At 38.3% G+C, this 18,208-nt stretch overlaps 2 protein-coding genes across 2 annotated transcripts in view; both read left to right on the forward strand.

Moving 5' to 3' along the window:
* Window positions 1-16,760, forward strand: LOC127620551 (G kinase-anchoring protein 1-like). The gene is made up of 12 exons (XM_052093699.1): window positions 1-150; window positions 1,542-1,776; window positions 5,404-5,565; window positions 5,656-5,727; window positions 7,164-7,296; window positions 7,374-7,399; window positions 9,109-9,261; window positions 9,408-9,494; window positions 13,208-13,271; window positions 13,367-13,437; window positions 13,585-13,662; window positions 15,921-16,760. Exons 2-12 carry the CDS (start codon window positions 1,549-1,551, stop codon window positions 15,960-15,962), a joined length of 1,116 nt encoding a protein of 371 aa, XP_051949659.1. The 5' UTR covers window positions 1-150; window positions 1,542-1,548; the 3' UTR covers window positions 15,963-16,760.
* A 743-nt stretch (window positions 16,761-17,503) lies between these two features.
* The window catches only part of LOC127621393 (FERM domain-containing protein 3-like), a 102,039-nt gene continuing 101,334 nt past the window's right edge, over window positions 17,504-18,208 (forward strand). Inside the window, exon 1 of the mRNA XM_052094963.1 lies at window positions 17,504-17,668. Coding sequence (XP_051950923.1) covers window positions 17,564-17,668 — 105 coding nt within the window. The 5' untranslated portion in view covers window positions 17,504-17,563. The remainder of the gene's footprint in view (window positions 17,669-18,208) is intronic.

Below are 18,208 nucleotides of genomic sequence, written 5' to 3' on the forward strand. Positions count from 1 at the left end.
CGGAGGTTGTTATCTCCTCGAATAAAATAATCTCTGTTGAAGATATTTGACACCGTTTAAAATACTCCTGTCCATACAGGCCTCCGTACTTGTGTCTGTTGTTCCAGTTTGCTCTTGCACCAAGACGTGGATCCAGACTGCCTTAACCAGGTGAAAGTTTGTTGAGTTTATTCAAACCGCGACTCCCATCGAAAAGTCATTTTAACACAATACATGTTTTGTATTATAAATCATGCTTGTGAAAACTAGCAGGTTTTATGTATTGTCTGTTTTTTAGCACGGGCTAGCTAAAACACTGTTGCCAAACATAGTGCTGCCTACCCAGGTAGCATTTTTAGCCATCATAGGCGCATGGCAAAAAAAAAGAAAGAAAGATTTTTTTTTTACGTCACTAAACAAAGTGTTCATCCGGAAGCTGTTCTTCAGCGAGAACCACATCTAATCCAACACGAATCGATTATTTACTATACCTCATTGTCTAGTCCATTACCAAACGATATCAAAATCTATGTTTTTTGCAAGTCAATCAGTGCAAATTACACGTGTTTTATGTGTTAATTATTTATTTGAGAGCATTGTAATAAAAGATATGCTTATGCAACAAGAGCTACCTCTGTTATTTATAGCAGTGATTCAACTGGGGCATGCATGAATGCTGAAATCAGTGTAAATGAATGTTTCTCTATCCTAGACTTCAAACACTGTTGAAGTAATCAACTGTTACTAATCTGACACACTCATTTTATGGAAAATGGATGCAATGAAAGTGTGACTGAAGCTAACACTTTGCCTTACATCTCCTTTTGTGTTCCATGGAAGTCATTTTGTTTTACAGAAAAAAAAAAGTGTAAATGATGATTAAAGGAATATTCCAGGTTCAAGTTAAGCTCAATTGACAGCATTTGTGGCATTGTGTTCATTACCACAAAAAAAATTATTTTGTATTACCCTTCCTTTTGATAAAAAAGAAGTCTACTTTACAGTGAGTGAGGCACTTACAATGGAAGTGAATGGGGCCTATCTGTAAACGTTAAACTACTCCCTGTTTTAAAAGTTTATTTTTAAACGTATAATAGTTTAGACACAAGATTAGTGTGACAAAATCATCAACTAAACTTTTCTGTGTAAAGTTATAGCTAATTTTTACAACTTTGTTGCCATGACGATGTAACGTCAACAGACTCTAAAAAGACTGTACAAAAACATGATTTAAACATCTTTACAGCTCAAATAACACATGCGTTTTATCAGGAGTATTAATGTAAATGCTTATAAAATAAGCATCACATTTCTGTATTTAAACACTTCCCTTGTAAGTGTCTTACCATAACCTTGATTTTTACTTTTTTTTTTTTTTTTTTAAGAAAAGGAGGGGCAAGTCAATACATTTTTTTGTGGTAATCAACATTATGCTACAAATGCTGCTGATTGAACTTAACTTGTATTGAACCTGTAATATTCCTTTAAATTTCAGTGAATATGGTTGAGTTATCCATTTAAATAAACACATGTGCTTAATGTGTTGACTGTGTCATTGGCAGATACAGTATGACATCAACGATGATCTCCGTACCCACCACAGCATCACGGTTTGCTCTGCTGCAGGTCGACTCAGATTCGGACAGTGATTCAGATGCAGGAAAGCCGAAGACAGGTCGTGGAGCAGGAAAGCCCCACTCTGGGAAAGCTCCCAGTGGGAAGAGCACCCAAAACAATGACAAGAAGAAAGAGAAGAGGAGACGAAAGAAGGAACAGCAGCAAAGTGAAGCCAATGAGGTGAATAAAGATGTAACCGCAACAAAAAGCAATAGACCTTGTTCATTATGGGCTGCAGCAGCCCATATTAGTATACATTGGCTCTGCTTTCAGCTGTAAAGACACTTAGAGAATTAAATGGTTCACCCAATAGTTCTCTATATTGTTGTTTTTTCTTTGGAACATAAAAGGAGAAATTTTAAAGAATCTTTATGCAGCCCTTGGCATATGATGATGGTTCATGGCTGTGACCATGGCTATCAAGCTCCTAAAAGGACAAAAATAACACGCACAATAAAAGTATTCCATACGACTCATGCGCTATATTCAAAAATATATGATGCCATGTGATTAGGCCTGTGGTGAATATTAAATATATTATTGTATACTCTATATCTGGTTATTGTGCACTCATTCTACTGTCCAAATAAGGGATTTTTGGATATATAAATATTTGTGTGTCTTATTCAACTGAACCTTGACCGTCTTACTGAGCCGCTCCACAGACCGCACTCAGAAGAAATTAACCGCTTCTGAAGCGCACTGATGAACGTGCCATGTTTGGCACAAACCTCCACACTCACAGATTTTGTGGTCTAAAATGTTCTTGGTCATTTGGGTTCATACACGCAGTGTTTTATTTATTTATTTTTCTCCCCAATTTGAAATGCCAATGCGCTCTAGGTCCTCGTGGTGGCATAGTGACTCGCCTCAATCTGGGTGGCGGAGGACGAATCTCAGTTGCCTCCATCAATCCACGCATCTAATCAGATGGCTTGTTGAGCACGTTAACGCAGAGACCTAGCTCATGTGGAGGCTTTACGCTAGTCTCCGCGGCATCCACTCACATCTCACCACGTGCCCAACCGAGAGCAAGAACCGCATTATGGCGATCACGAGGATGTTAACCCAACGTGACTACCCCCCTAGCAACCGGGCCAATTGGTTGCTTAGGAAGCCTGACTGGAGTCACTCAGCGCACCCTGGATTCGAACTTGCGACTCCAGGTATGGTAGTCAGTGCCTTTACTTGCTGAACTACCCAGGCCCCCCCATACATGCAGTGTTAATGAATCCCAGTGACACAGAGGAGGAGACGCACGCTAACTCTATTCCTGTGGAGATGATAGAATGGAGGATCACAAAAACCATTCCTGAACAATGTGTGCAGTGTAGCAGGGCACATTATCCTGCTGAAAGAAGCCACTGCCTTCAGGGAATACCATTGCCATGAAGAGGTGTACCTGGTCTGCAACGGTGTATAGGAGGTTGGCACATGTCAAATTGACATCCACATGAATGGCCAGACCCAGGGTTTCCCAGCAGAACATTACCCAGAGCATCACACTTTCTCCACCGGCTTGTCGTCTTCCTAGTGCCATCACGTCCCCAGGTAAACGGTGCACACATTCAGGGCCCGCCACATGATGTAAATGAAAACAGGACTCATCGAACCAGATGCCCTTCATCCACTACTCCAATGTCCAGTTCCGACGCTCGCGTGGCCATTGTAGGTGCTTTCGACGGTGGACGGGACATCATGGGCACTCTGACTGGTCTGCGGCTACACAGCCCCATACGCAGCAGGGTGTGATGCACTGTGTGTTGACACATTACTTCCGTAACCATTGATAAAATTTTCTGTAACTTGTGCCACAGTAGACCTTCTGTCGTTTCAGACCAGGCGGGGTAGCCTTCGTTGCTGTCGCGCAACGATGGGCCTTGGGCGCCCAACATCCTGTCGCCAGTTTTTGATTTGTCCCTCCTCGGACCACTGTAGGTACTCTCCTCTGCTGACACCTCAAGCCTTGCCATTTCAGAGATGCTCTGAACCATTCGTCTGGCCATAACAATTTAACCCTTGTTAAAGTCGCTCAGTTCTTTTACTCCAGCCCATTTCTCGAGAATTTGACATGTGCCCTTGTTAAGAGATGATCAATGTTATCACTTCACCTGTGTGTGCTCATTATGTGCTGCCCTGTTGACCACCCAATTCAGTTCATTTACCTTTACATGTATTAATTTAGCAGATACCTTTATCTAAAGCGACTTAAATGAGGAGAACAAACGGAAGCGATTCATCCTAAAGGAGACCGAAGGAAACAGTGTGCTGTAATACAAGTTTTAAAATTGCTTAGAGATGTAAAGGTAGTGAGGAAAGTGAAAGAAAAGAGGTGGAAGAATGGATAGATTTTAATTTTTTATTTATATATTAATGAAGCCGCGAGTGCATTATTAGGGTAGGGTCAAGTGCTCACGAAGAGCTGTGTCTTTAGCTGTTTTTTTAAGGAGGCTAGAGAAACAACTGCACAGTTTTAATTTGGTGGGTCATTTCACCAGCAGGGCACTGTCAAACGCTTTTTTTGTGTTTCTGTGAGATGGCACCACAAGGCGCTGTTCACCTGCAGAAAATAAGCTGGAGGCCAGATAGACCTGAAGTAGTAAGTATAGATGGAGAGGTGTGGAGTCAGTGATTGTTCTGTAAGCAAGCATCTATGTCTTGAAGTTAATACGAGCGACCATTGGCAGCAGTGTAGTTTAATGAAGAGGCGTGATGTGCGCTCCCTTGCAGTATGCAAAAGGTCCTGGACAAGGACTTGTGTAATATGCTCCGATATGAAGAGTGTGATATTCCTGATGTTCTACAAAGCAAAGCTGCAAGATCAGGCAGTTCTTGAAATGTGGTCCATGAAGTTCAACTGATCGTCAAACATAAAAACCAAGATTTCTAGCTGTCCTGGATGCTGTAATCACTGATGAGTCTAGTTGAATAGTAAAATTGTGATAAACTGCTGGGCTCGCTGGAACCACGTAAAGCTCAGTTTTTGCAGGGTTGAGTTGGAGGTGGTGTTCTTTCAATCCGAAATGTCTCCCAGATCTGTGCAGCTACCGTAGAATCGTCAGGCTGGAATGAGTGGTATAGTTGTGTCATCAGCATAGCAATGATAGGAAAAGCCATGTGCCTGAACCTCAGATCCCAGTGATGACATGTATATGGAAAGAGGAGAGGTCCAAGCACTGAACCCTGAGGTATCCCAGTAGTTAGTTGGTAAGATTTGGACACCGCTTCCCTCAGAGACACCCTGGGACCTTCCTTTTAGGCAAGACTTTAACCAGCAGAGTACGGTTCCTGTGATGCCCTTTGCCGTGAGGGTTGACAGTAGAATGTGGTGGTTTACAGTGACAAAAGCAGCAGACAGATCCAGCAGAATGAGAGCAGATGGTTTGGATGCAGCCTTTGCCAGTTTTATAGCTTCAGTAACAGACAGCAGGGCTTTTTTCATAGAGTGTCCGCTTTTGTACCAGATTGGTTGCAGTTTACCAGGTTGTTGTAGTCCAGCGTCATGCACTAATTCTTTACATTTGTAGATGTTTGGTTGCTCAATAAAAGACATTTGGGATTTTATTTCTTCTTTATTCTTTGTACCCTCTTATGTCTGTGCCTGTTACAGTAAGAATAGTAAGAAAACTAAATAGATTTTAAATTAATTGGTTAACCTCTAATTGTTGTTATTATTATGATTGGTATTTTCCGATTTTAACCTTATTTCGCCATGAATTATCCATTAGACATAGGAGCTGGCATGGCATTAAAAACAACAACAAACAAACTCCAAACAATGAGTCTTTGTTGTTTTCTGCTCCGCAGCTCCGGAGTCTTGCCTTTAAGAAGACCCCTCAGAAGTCCACAGCACCCTCCTCCACACTCTCGCTACAGGATTTGGCGAATGATCTACTGGTCCCAGCAGCAGTCCAGCCAAAGTCAACACCACAGGAGAACTGGCACGAGTGGAAACAGAGAGATGAACAGGTACAACTTTCTTAGGTAACCCTAATTTTTTTTAATGTGCCCTGCTATTTCTCTAATCGTTCTTTGCAAACATATTTGTGTTTGTCACAGCTGACCAGTGAATTGTATGAGGCAGACCTGGAGAAGGCCTTAATTCTGAGTAAACTGCAATTTGAACAAAAGGTAAATCATATGTCTGTTTCTCAAGTACTCAAGTACACTCTCCCATGAGGGCAAGAGATGAAAGGAAAGTGGAGAACGAGCGCCTGTTTCTGGACTGTACGGGTGCTACTATTGTTAATGCGGTTTAATCGGGAGATATTTAATAAAGATGTTTGTTTTACACCACATCTTGTAACTCATGTTATTACTGAGTTGTCAATGACCGGCGGAGACTGAGAAGCTGCCGCCATTAATGACATTAAGGATCGTTTCACAGCTCGTGCTGTTTTCCCTTTGCCTTTTCACATGTGAAACGTCACATTAACAGTACAGTACACAGAATTTTCATATTCGCCATACCTCTCCCACTACATGGTTCTTAACTGCTGCTGAATCAAGTTTGTTGTCTTACAACACCGTGCCAGTATTCCCCACACTCTGTGATGTCATGACAGTGCTGCTGAAGTCTTAAAGGAGATGCGCATCTTTTGTGACATGAGCGATCGATTTAAGCTATCGGCCAAATTACCGATCACCGATCGAGTCATTAGACGTGAAAATCGTCTGATACTGATCGTTGACCGATCGATCGGAGCATCCCTAAAAAGAGCAGAAGATTAGCAGAATGTAAATATAGTGAAAGTGAACGAGGACAGACATTATCAAGCTCCAAAAATGACAAAAAGTCCATAAGACTCATGTACTTCAGTGGCAAGAAGTAGTATGTGAACTCTTTGGAATTACCTGCATTTACTGTATGTATAAAACTGTCGTAACATCTGATACATAAGTTAACAATAATAAACAAAAACAATCTGTTTTGACTAATAACACAAATTATTGTATTGTTCTTGTACATATTGAATACATCATTCACAGTGCATATTGAAAAAGTATGCAAACCCCTAGGCTAATGACGTCAACAAATGCTAATTAGAGTCAGGAGTTGGCAAACCTGGCATCCAATTAAAAGAATAGTTCTCCCAAAAATTTTAATTCTCTCATAATTTACTCAACCGCATACCATCCCAGATGTGTCATCACTGTAGGTCCATACAATGCAAGTGAATGGTGATCAGACCTTTTGTAGCTCCAAAAATCACAAAGGAAACCTAAAAGTAATCCATACGACTCTAATGGTTAAATCTATATCTTCAGAAATGCTATGATAGGTGTGGGTGAGAAACAGATACAAATCTCCACTTTCACTTTCACATCTGAAAGTGGAGACTACAGCTAAAGTCTTGTTTTGGCCCAAACTCTAATGACACTGGTAACTATCCCCCCTTGTGGTTACTGTAAAATGTTAGAATTTAGAAATGTATGAAACCGCTATACTAATAGTACTGAATGAAACTATTTCTGTACTCATTTAAAATCCTTCTTGAATTATCTTTAGCATTTTTCCAAATTTGCTTGGCAGTTAATGTCACTCTTGTAATCTGGTCTCTCAAAAGGTTGTTGAAAAAACTGAGACAGCATCACCAAAGGCCAAGACCGGAGGGAAGAAAGACAGGAAGAAGGCTCAGCAGGGGAAGGACAAAAAAGTGACTGTGTCTCTCAAAGACTTTCAGCAGGAGGGCAGTATGGGTAAGAGAGCTATACTGTTACTGTACAACTGTTAGAGGAAAAACAGGAGCCATTCTAACTGACTTCTCTTATTGCAGATCAGCCAAAGAGGTCTGGCAGAGAGGTGAGTGTCCATGTAGATGCAAATGGCTGGGAAAAGGAATGTCTCTATGAGCTACCAAGCTAAGGCACAGAATTATTTTTTAGGAACATGGTGGAATAGTGTAGACCAGAGATGCCACAGCAGTTCTAAATGTATGCACCTTTTGTATGAAAGTTGATGAATATTCTGGGTTCAATACAAGTTAAGCTCAATCGATAGTATTTGTGGCATAATATTAATTTCTGCTCGTCCCTAATTTTCTTTAAAAAAAGCAAACATTTAGGTTACAGCTAGGCACTTACAATGAAAGTGTATTTTTAGAGGGTTTTAAGGCAGAAATGTGAATCTTATTATTCTATGAAAGCACTTGTATTAATTCTTCCATTAAAACTTGTACATTATTTGAACTGTAAAGTTCTTAAAATCGCTATTTTTACAGTTGGTTTAGTATTTACTGCATTAAGTCGTCATGCCAATGAAGTTGTAAAATTGGATTTCATTAAGTGATTTTATCACACTTAAAAGAATGTTGCAGCTTCAATACAAGTTTAGCTCAATAGACATCATTTGTGGCATAATGTTGATTACTACAAAAATGTATTTCAACTTGTTCCTCCTTTTTCTTAAAAAAAAAAAAAAGCAAAAATCGAGGTTCCAGTGAGGCACTTATAATGGAAGTGAATGGAGGACAATTTTTTTAATGTTTAAATACTGACTGTTTCAAAAGTATAATTACAAGACATAAAGGGTATGAGTGTAAACATGATTTTAGTGTGATAAAATCTTAATTGTAAAGTTATAGCCAATTTAACAACTTTAACAAAAATGACGATGTAATGTCAACAAACCCTAAAATGACTGAAGATTATGATTTAAACAACTTTACTGCTCAAATAATACATGAGTTTTAACATACGAATATAATTGCTTTAATAAAATTATAAGCTTCACATTTCTGTTTAAACCAAATATTGGACACGTTTATTTTTTTTGTGTTTTTTTTCTAAAGAAGAGGATCGTCAATTTTATTTTTGTGGTAATCAGTATCATTCCACAAATGCCGCTGACCGAGCTTAACTTTTATTGAACCTGGAATATTCCTTTAAATCATGTTAACACATTGTTTAAGTTTTGTAGCTATACTTTTGAAATAGTGAATATTTTAACGTTTACGGATTGGCCCCATTCACTTCCATTGTAAGTGGGAACCCACACTTTTAAAAAAAATCTTTTTTACGAGAAGTCTATATAATCTTTGTAGTAATCAACATTATGCCACAAATGCTGTTGATTGCACTTAGCATGTATTAAACCTGGATTATTCCTTTTTTAAGGTAATACATTTAGCTAGATGCTAACTATTGTTCAAACTATAAAGAGGTCTGTGGTATAAGGTAGCAATTTTATGAAACCGTAGTATGTTCCAATTGTTTCTTACATTCTACATAATCAAAAGTACCAGTACATACTTTCCCATCATCAGCACAGTAAATACTTAAAGAACGAAGGATGTCAATTGGGATGAAGACTGCTCCTTGCCAATGAATGAATGGTGAATGGTGACTGGACAGAGTCCCAAGTGAATTCATTGAAGACTAATATACATTGAAGTCAAAGCAAATCCTATTCACATACCAATGCTACATACAAGGAATGTTCCATTTATTCTGTTCCTTTTAAGGTTCAAAACAACTTAAGATTCTTCCACCTGCTTTCTCTGCATCCTGCAGGAATTGAAGCCCGTGAACCCTGCGCTGCGTGACGACAGGTTCTTTAACCAGCTAGAGGACGACGTGAGTCGGATCGTTCAGCATGACAAACGCAGAGAGCAGTACAGCAACAGTGTCGCCCATGAGGTCAACGCCTCCTCAGAACAAGAGCTGGTCAGACTCTGTCAATAAACTCTTTAAGAAAAACCTGCAAAAGCTTTAAAAATTAAGCAAGATGCACATACTGAACTTCAATGTTTAGAATGTAGTTCATTATACCCTCAGATCTGTTGTCCTTGTTCCCCCTCAAAATCTCTCAGGATGTGAGAACAGAGCAGTTAAAGTATGATCTGGAAAAGAAAGACCAGGAAATTGGAAAGCTGAAAAAGACAATTTCACAATGGGAGGTAAGACCTTGGTAAAAAAGAAAACAAAAAATCCAGAAAAGCTGCAATGAACATTGACTTGTTTTTGAGAAAGGGAAGAGATAAATGAAAACATCTGAACTAGTAATATATGTCCAGGTTTAATAAAGGAGCATTCTGCAAGACAGGTGGCAAGACGCCATCAATAGTTACAATTAAATTGTTTAGCCTTGATACTATCATTTTACACTAATACAAAAAATTGCTTATTGCCTAATTTGTAGTGAAAACATTTTATGAAAAAATAAGTGCTGTTTTATTTATGTAATCACTTATCACTGATATACGCCTGTACAAACAAGAAGCAGCAAGATCGCAAACAAACCTTGCCGGCCATCGCATCCCGTGTAAAATCACCTTAATTCTGATTTCAGCTTTGTTTCATTTTTTATGAACAAGGGATGAGCCAAAATGTTCTTTTGTTGTAATCTATATTGTCACTAATGCTGCTGATTGAGCTGAACTTGTATGGAACCTGGAAAATTCCTTTTTTTAAATATTTAAAATTTGCCCTGCTTTGGCTGATAACCCTGCTGGCTTGGCTGATTAACAGAAATGTTTGTTCCTCTTTGTGTCAATGCACACAGTTGTACTTTCAAAACCTTCTACTTTTTTCATGTTTATTACTCCAGTTATTCTTTAAAACTGTTAGGTTTGGCTAAAGAAAATATATTTCTTCTTAAGCCACCATTTTAACTAGAGGTCGACCGATATTGTTTTTTTCAGGCCGATGCCGATCTTTTGAAATCCGGGTCGGCCGATGGCCGATAATTGCTGCCGATTTATTTTGGCCGATATGTGCTTGTTTTTAACCTCTTATTTGAACCTTTTATTTGAAAGATAAAATGTAACACAAATAATTACTTAAGATAGACAACATTTCTCAACAAATACATTTATTGAACACTTGACCAATCTGCACTTGTACACGTAAATTAAAAATGTATAATGTAAAAACATATTGTATAAATAATGTATAACAAATATATTAAATAAACAAAGCAGGTGTTACGAACTGCTCCGAGACACGAAGGTTGAGATCCAAATGCAGCTTTAATTAAGGGGCAATCCAGACACGTAATCCAATATTCAGAGCATCCAAGAGAAGCACAGGCATAACTAGGGATGGGTATCGTTAAGGTTTTAATGGTATTACTATCTTACCGATACTGCTTATCGATCCGGTACTTTAACGGTATTCTTAACGGTTCTTTTTGTTATATATATATATTACACAAAGATAAACGTTATATAGGCACAGTGATTTAATTTCAGGAAGGTCTACTAACATTACTGTTCAGGTGTGGTCTAAAAAGAAATCTAATAAAGTAATCAATTGTAAAATAACACTGCATAGTTTATCATAGACAGATTAACGCTTATTAATGCAGAAGTTATTCATTCAAGAGCTGTAAGTGATTTTCTCTTTGCCTTTTGTTGTTTGATTCGCAGTGGCTCAATCGTCACATGTTTAATAGACAGCTTCCCCTTTAAGACCGAGTCTAATAGACTCCTGATGCAGCATATTTTCTCCCAACTATTTCCATAACTACGTCCATTTAAGACATAAACTGTGTTTAAGTGAATCTCCAAGCCGGTCGTTTTGACATATTTTTGTGTATAGTTGATCGTTTAGATGCGCACATGAAACCCAAAGTAGCCTATACTTTGCTTGTCTCTTTGCGGTGTGTTTTGGAGCGCGCGCCGTCTTGGGAACGATATCTCTTGCGCTCTTTTTATTATTAAACGCGTCCCGCAATTTAGCAACAGTAGTATTTTACAACAATCACCGATTGTGCTGATTCTGACGTTAAGTTTGAGTTTTAGGGAGAAATGTCAGTGCACCGCTGTGAAGGGAAGGAAGTTGTGCTAGACAGAATGCGGCTTATGTATAAATATTCTTTTTATAATCTTTGGAAGGCGAAATCTAAAATAAAATCAGACTAATATCACAGATCTAAACCAGGCTACGTTTGAATGTTTAGCTCTGTCCTCTGTCGTCACTCATTATGCAGGGCTCATGTTGTGCTCGCTGTGTCACCGCGTGAGCGAGATCTCTCTCTCTCTGACTGCGAATAGTTAAATTGCATCACAGACAAATGGTTTCATATTATTATACATAGAACTTTCTCTTTATAGCAATAATAAATGTCTTTTCGTAATTTCTCCAGTACCGACAGCAGAACCGATAACGTCCGAGCTTACCAAAGCCAGTCCTTCAATAGCCTATAGTGCGCTGGTATCTTTTTTTATTACTTATTTCTCTGCATTGAGTGACAACCCTCTCAAATATAAGACACACAAACAAAACAAATAAAAGTCTCAGATTCACTGTCTGTAATTGCAAAATTCTTGCTTGCTTATTGTGACATGATAGCAACCCTTCTGCTGTGATAATGCAACTTCAACTACGCTATCAATATCCAAAGTAGCCGAACGTCATGTCGCCTATCGCATTTGTCGCATTTTTTCTTGAAGTTGGCAGTAACATATCAAAAGTTTTTAATTAAATATAAAGAAGTTATACAAATTTAATCCTTACTGTTTTCTCCAAGGAACTTAGCTCCTTCCTTGAGGTCTGCTCACTCTACTGGAAAATGACTCTAGGGGCAGCGTACGTCAAACACGTGTTCCACAACAACACTTGGCTGCCCACAGATGCGCCTGCCTAATAATCGGCTTGACATACTTGGATATTGGCCGTAAATCGGCCGATTAATCGGTCGACCTCTAATTTTAACATGTTGCTAGCACGTAGCTAGGTATTTCTAGCATATCTGATAGTGCTGCTAGCATGTAGCTTGACTTTTCTAACATGTTTAGCATGTAGGTAGCACATAGCTTGGTGTAGCTAGCATGTTTTAGGATGTAGCTGTGTTGCTAGTATGTGTTTAGCATCTTCTAGCATGTAAAATGGCTAACATATTGCTAGCATGTAGCTAGGCATAGCTATCATGTTTTGGCATGTAGCTCTGCATAGCTAGCATGTTTCTAGCATATTTAATATCTTCTAGTATGTAGCTGTGTTGTTAGCATGTTTTAGTATGATTTTTAAATATGTAGGTTGTGTGTGTGCAGAAATAATTGACACGTACATTTAATCATACATTTACTGTAATTACAAAGCTTTTTGTGATATATTTGCAATGTAAACAAACATTTATGACTTCTACATTTCTAATTGTCCAAAATATAGAAGTAGTTGGCATTTAGAATAAAGTTTAGGTCAAAATCCATTGATATTTCTCACTTTGCGCTGATAGTTTGGAATGAATACATGACATTAAGTCGGCGGTCACATACAATCTGGTCGCTCAAGTTGAAATATTTCAACGCAGTCAAAGCTCAAATCGGAAAATGATGCATCCGGAGATGGTCACAAGCCCATGCAGCCCCCATGCAACTCTCCATTGGAAATGAATTACTTCCAGTCTATCGTCTGCTTTTTATCGGATGCAGTGAAAAGGCGGCTTTAATTGATCGTTAACGACAACTTTACTGACTTGGCTTTAATGTGTCTGCTGTCTAAAATTCTTAACCTCAGAATTGTAAGTGTGAACATGCATGTTTTTGGTTATTTTTGTTTTATTATTAGAGCTACATTAACAGCTCTAATGATTTTATCAGGATGAAGAATGTTTAAAATTTCTGTTTTTAAGAATTTAATGATTGACTTTCTCTGCTGTCTTTTTCAGGATCGATATAAGGAAGTAAAGGCCAGAAACTCTCAGCTGCTTAAAATGCTTCAACAGGGAGAGAGTGAGTACATTACGTATTTAAGAAACAAAATACCTGACTTAATGAAATCTGTCATTTATTCTTGATCCTTAAATTATTTGAATTTCTATATTCAGTGAAGGATAAAGCTGAGATTTTACTGCAGGTGGAGGAGCTCATGAACATAAAAGAGGAATTGTCCTCACAGGTGTGTGTCTGTGCATTCACATGTTTTCAGTTTGGCAAATGTTGCACAAGATGCCAATAGAAAATAATGAATATTTCACAGTCTGGTTATGGTAGTGGTTGCTCTTATGATATTTTTGGAGTACCAAATTGTGTTCATCCTTTCCAGGTGAAACAACTGCACGCAGCTCTTGAACAGGAGAGGTCTAAGGTGAAAGGCTTGCAGTCAGACCAACCGAAACATCAGGTGATGACACGTCCAAACCTCCTATGACTATCACACAACTTAGTTTGGCAAATGTACTGAAGAATTTGGATTTGCTTTTTTGCCATCCTTCCTCTGGATACTGAATAAAGCACCCTTTTAAAGTTTTGGACACAGCCAATATTTTATAGATTTTATGTCAGTTTGATGTGAGTAACTTGAAGAGCAAAGCCAGTTCTAAGCCATTTTCTCTATTAGAAAACAGCACTGCATGATTGTGTTATACACCGATCAGCCACAACATTAAAACCACCTGCATTATATTGTGTAGGTCCCCCTAGTGCTGCCAAAACAGCACCAACCCGCATCTCAGAATAACATTCGGAGATGATATCCTTCTCACCACAATTGTATAGAGCGGTTATCTGAGTTACCGTAGACTTTGTGAGTTTGAACCAGTCTGGCCATTCTCTGTGACCTCTCATCAACAAGACATTTCCATCCACAGAACAGCTGCACACTGGATGTTTTTTGGCACCATTCTGAGTAAATTCTAGAGAATGTTGTGTGTGAAAATCCCAGGAGATCAGCAGTTACAGAAATACTCAAACCAGCCCATCTGGCACCAACAATCATCTATGTGATTTTCTAATGAGCCAATCGTGTGGCTGCAGTGCATAAAATCATTCAGATATGGGTCAGGAGCTTCAATTAATGTTCACATCGACCATCAGAATGGGGAAAAAAATGTGATCTCAGTGATTTCAACCATGACATGATTGTTGGTCAGACTGGATCAAACTGACAAAGTCTACGGTTTGAGATAACCACTCTGTACAATTGTGGTGAGAAGAATATCATCTCAGTGTGCTATTCTGAGATGCGAGTTGGCACTGTTTTGGCAGCACGAGGGTGACCTACACAATATTAAGCAGGTGGTTTTAATGTTGTGACTGATTAGTGTATATGACATGCATATAAGAAAATAATATAAATGAAATGATAAATGCTTTCCTGACCACAAAAGGTATGGAGACCGACACAGGGCAGTGAAGATATAAGGGAAGATAGTAGGTTTGTAAGCAGCACTAGAGAGGAGCTGATGCAGTGAAAGGTGTAAATAAAATAGAAAACTCTGAGCTAAGGGATGAATTAAACAAGTCTGGACATTTACACAACAGCATCCGTGTACGTTTTGCACACTAAAAGGGAAAAGCAATAATTAACACAAAAAAAAGAAAGTGACTTTTTTTTTTTTTTTTTTTGGCATAGTGACCTAATTTGCATGGAAAATCCCTTCTAAATTATCATTACATTAATTAGAAATGTTTTATCTCATTACTTGTTACATTAAAAGTTGTCTATACAGGATGATTTTTATTTCTGTGTTTTGATAATAAAGGCATTTTTTTTTTCTCAACACACTAATGTGTGAAATATGCTTAATTTATAAAAAATAATAATGTCAGAATAGGCCTCGTTTTGTTTATGCAAGAATTATTTTTTTCTTTGGGTTGAAGTTTGATACTTTCAGGTTTTATCCAATTATGTCATCAATACCAATATAACATTGTTTAAAGGGATAGTTCACCCCAAAATGAAAATTCTCTCATCATTTATTCACCCATGGCATCCCAGATGTGTATGACACTGTCTTCTGAAGAACACAAATATTTTTAGAAGAATATTTCAGCATTGTAGTTCCACACAATGTAAGTGATTTTGAAGGTCATAAAGGCAGCATAAATGTAACCCATATGACTCCAGTGGTTAAATCCATGTATTCAGAAGTAATATAATAGGTGTGGGTGAGGAACAGATCAACATTAAAGTACTTTTTACTTTAAATCTCGAATTTCACTTTCACATTCTTCTTTGGTTTTTGGTGATTCGCATTCTTCGTGCATATCGCCACCTACTGGCAGGGAGGAGAATTTACAGTAAAAAAAAAAAAAAAGGACACACCTATCATATCGCTTCTGAAGACATGGATTTAACCACTGGAGTCATGTGGGCTACTTTAGATTTTGATTTATGCTGCATTTATGTGCTTTTTGGACCTTAAATTCTGGTCACCATTGACTTGCATTGTATTGACCTACAGAGCTGAAATGTTCTTCTAAAAATCTTAATTTGTGTTCTGCAGAAGAAAGTCATACAAATCTGGGATGGCATGAGGAAATGAGAGAATTTTGGGGTGAACTATCCTTTTAAATGTACAAACATCCTAAAATGGAAACAAATGATCTCACCAGTTTGCTCATTGGAAGTTTTTTGTTGTTGTTGTTTTTTTTTTACAGGGGAACCGGAAGGGGAAGAAAGCATCAGATGGGGATTTATGAAGATCGCTCGTAAAAAGAAATAGACAGCTTGAATGTTCCACCTCCTTTGTCAGGCTGCTACAGATTACAGATTAAAACAGCATCACAGATACAAACGCTTCTCATCTTTTCCATTAAACAGTATACTTATAGCTCTTGTCATCATAGACATCCTTTGAATTCTCATCACACTGGCTTCTGGTATAATCATCCTTACAGGGCACCTTCTGTTACGATTCGGTTTCATGTTTCAGTTGTGTGTAATGCAATCCCATCTGTTAGTGTCACTGCTTCTAAACCGTAGAAGAAATCTACTGTTGTTTTGTGCACTAGTAATGAAAGTCTTTGAATCTTGAGTTCTTTTCAATAAAAAGACTAATCTGCTTTTGCAAAGTGTTGGATATTTGTGCATTAACTGAACGGGAAGCATTGCTTTGTTTTAATATCATGAAAGGACTCTGCAACAGTTTTCATTTAATTTAAAGGGATAGTTCACCCCAAAATGAAAATTCTCTCAAAATGTACTCTCATGCCATCCCAGATGCGTGGGTTAGGGAAATAATATATACACAATTATTAAAAATGGATCTGTTTCTCACCTACCTCACTTCTGAAGATATGGATTAATTTTATGCTGCATTTATATGCTTTTTGGACCACTTGCATTATAATAATTTGGACTTACATTTGCTTAATGAAAATATCTTATTTAACTTCAGTTAAACTAACAAATGTGGCTGCAAATGCCCTGACTAAAAATGTATAATTGTAATTACAGTTTCCGCTCACGGCAACTTGCTTTGCTATTACCCACCACTAAATAAATAAATGGGGTGCTGGATTCTGAAAGTTTTTTTTTTTTTTTTATATGGTTCACGAGCTATGAAAATACATACCGATAGTAGTAATACGATTACTATGGTTGCCATGGTAAGTTGTTTATGGAAATAACTTATGACCACACATTGTTCACACAAGCTCAAACTACCCTTTCAAAATAACATTTAATTGTCTTGTAGCGTTGAATGTTGTGAATGTTCAATAAAAAATACAAATAAATACAATTCCATGTTGACCGTATAGTTTCCCTTACAAAAATTACCATTGTAATAGTTTCCCGAAATATCAGTAATTGTAGAACCACTTTCATACAATGAAATAAAAATAAAGCAAATGCCAAAAATAAATAAAATTGTATTATGGTTTGACAGCAGTAACGCTAACTGGAGTAATTATGGTATTTTGGATTGTTTTCTTAAATAAAGTTGTACAGTTAATCGCGTATGTGTATATATAATAATAATAATCATGGTAATTTGGCATTAGCCACCTCTGCCATGAAAAATAAAATGAGAGTTTCCATGAGGTACTCCCGTTGTCATGGCAACACGTTTTGTGTCCTTGTTTATTACAGGTGAAGCGCTGACGTCGCTTATGTGATTGAACTGATGGAGGGAGGCGCGCGCGCGTTCGCTCGGGAGGGAGGGGGGTGAATGAAAACGGGTATCGTTCTCCCGGTCATGTCACGCGACACCTCTCCTACCGACGACGCGTAACAGACACAGCGTCCTCTCCCTGAGACCAAAGGCACAGCTTTGCTTTGCTATGCGGAACCAAGAACCATGAAAATGCTTCGGTTCCGAAGTCCGAGCATCTCGTCCCTCGCGCAGGAGGTCCAGTGCACGGTTCGTCTGCTGGACGACTCAGAGATCTCGTGCAGCATCCAGGTAAGCGCGAGCGAGCGCGTGTGCTCCAGTGTCCGCGCGCTCAGTGATGCGACGCTCTTTATTGCGAATATTGATATTGCCTCTTTCAAGAGCTAAACTGGCAGTCGAAAGCGTTTTTTGTATACATTTGCGCTTGTTTATGTGGAGGACGCCTAGGGAATGAGGATGCTTAGGGAGTGAGGACGCTTTCGTCATGTTGTGCTTGTTACATATTTCTCGTCATTGGACTGCCCGTTCAAACAGTTACGCCCTTGACTTTATTTACACGAGGAAGCTTTATATACGAAACGTATTTGGTTCATACGAGAATTGTGTCAAATACACATATTAAAAGCGTATTCGTTATTCTTCAAATGTATAATTTCATAATTTAAATGTAGTGGTTTTGGAACAGAAAACATGACTTGTACTGAGGCTGAAGGCAGGGGCGTTATGTAGGCTACCTTTTTTGAGGAGGTACCAGTGAAAGTCCTGGCTATCTATTAATACTAATTGACTAAAAGGGGGAACACTTTTAAACAACTTATTCGTTTTTAATTA

The sequence above is a fragment of the Xyrauchen texanus genome, chromosome 27 (assembly GCF_025860055.1).
Source record: "Xyrauchen texanus isolate HMW12.3.18 chromosome 27, RBS_HiC_50CHRs, whole genome shotgun sequence".
Classification (NCBI taxonomy): domain Eukaryota; kingdom Metazoa; phylum Chordata; class Actinopteri; order Cypriniformes; family Catostomidae; genus Xyrauchen; species Xyrauchen texanus.

Bases quoted from the DNA above. Each gene is read 5' to 3' on its own strand.
- LOC127620551 (XM_052093699.1), top strand. From the start codon at position 1,549: ATGACATCAACGATGATCTCCGTACCCACCACAGCATCACGGTTTGCT. The intron at 1,777-5,403 runs GTGAATAAAGAT...TCTGCTCCGCAG, and splicing joins AGCAAAGTGAAGCCAATGAG to CTCCGGAGTCTTGCCTTTAA. The intron at 7,297-7,373 runs GTAAGAGAGCTA...CTCTTATTGCAG, and splicing joins TCAGCAGGAGGGCAGTATGG to ATCAGCCAAAGAGGTCTGGC.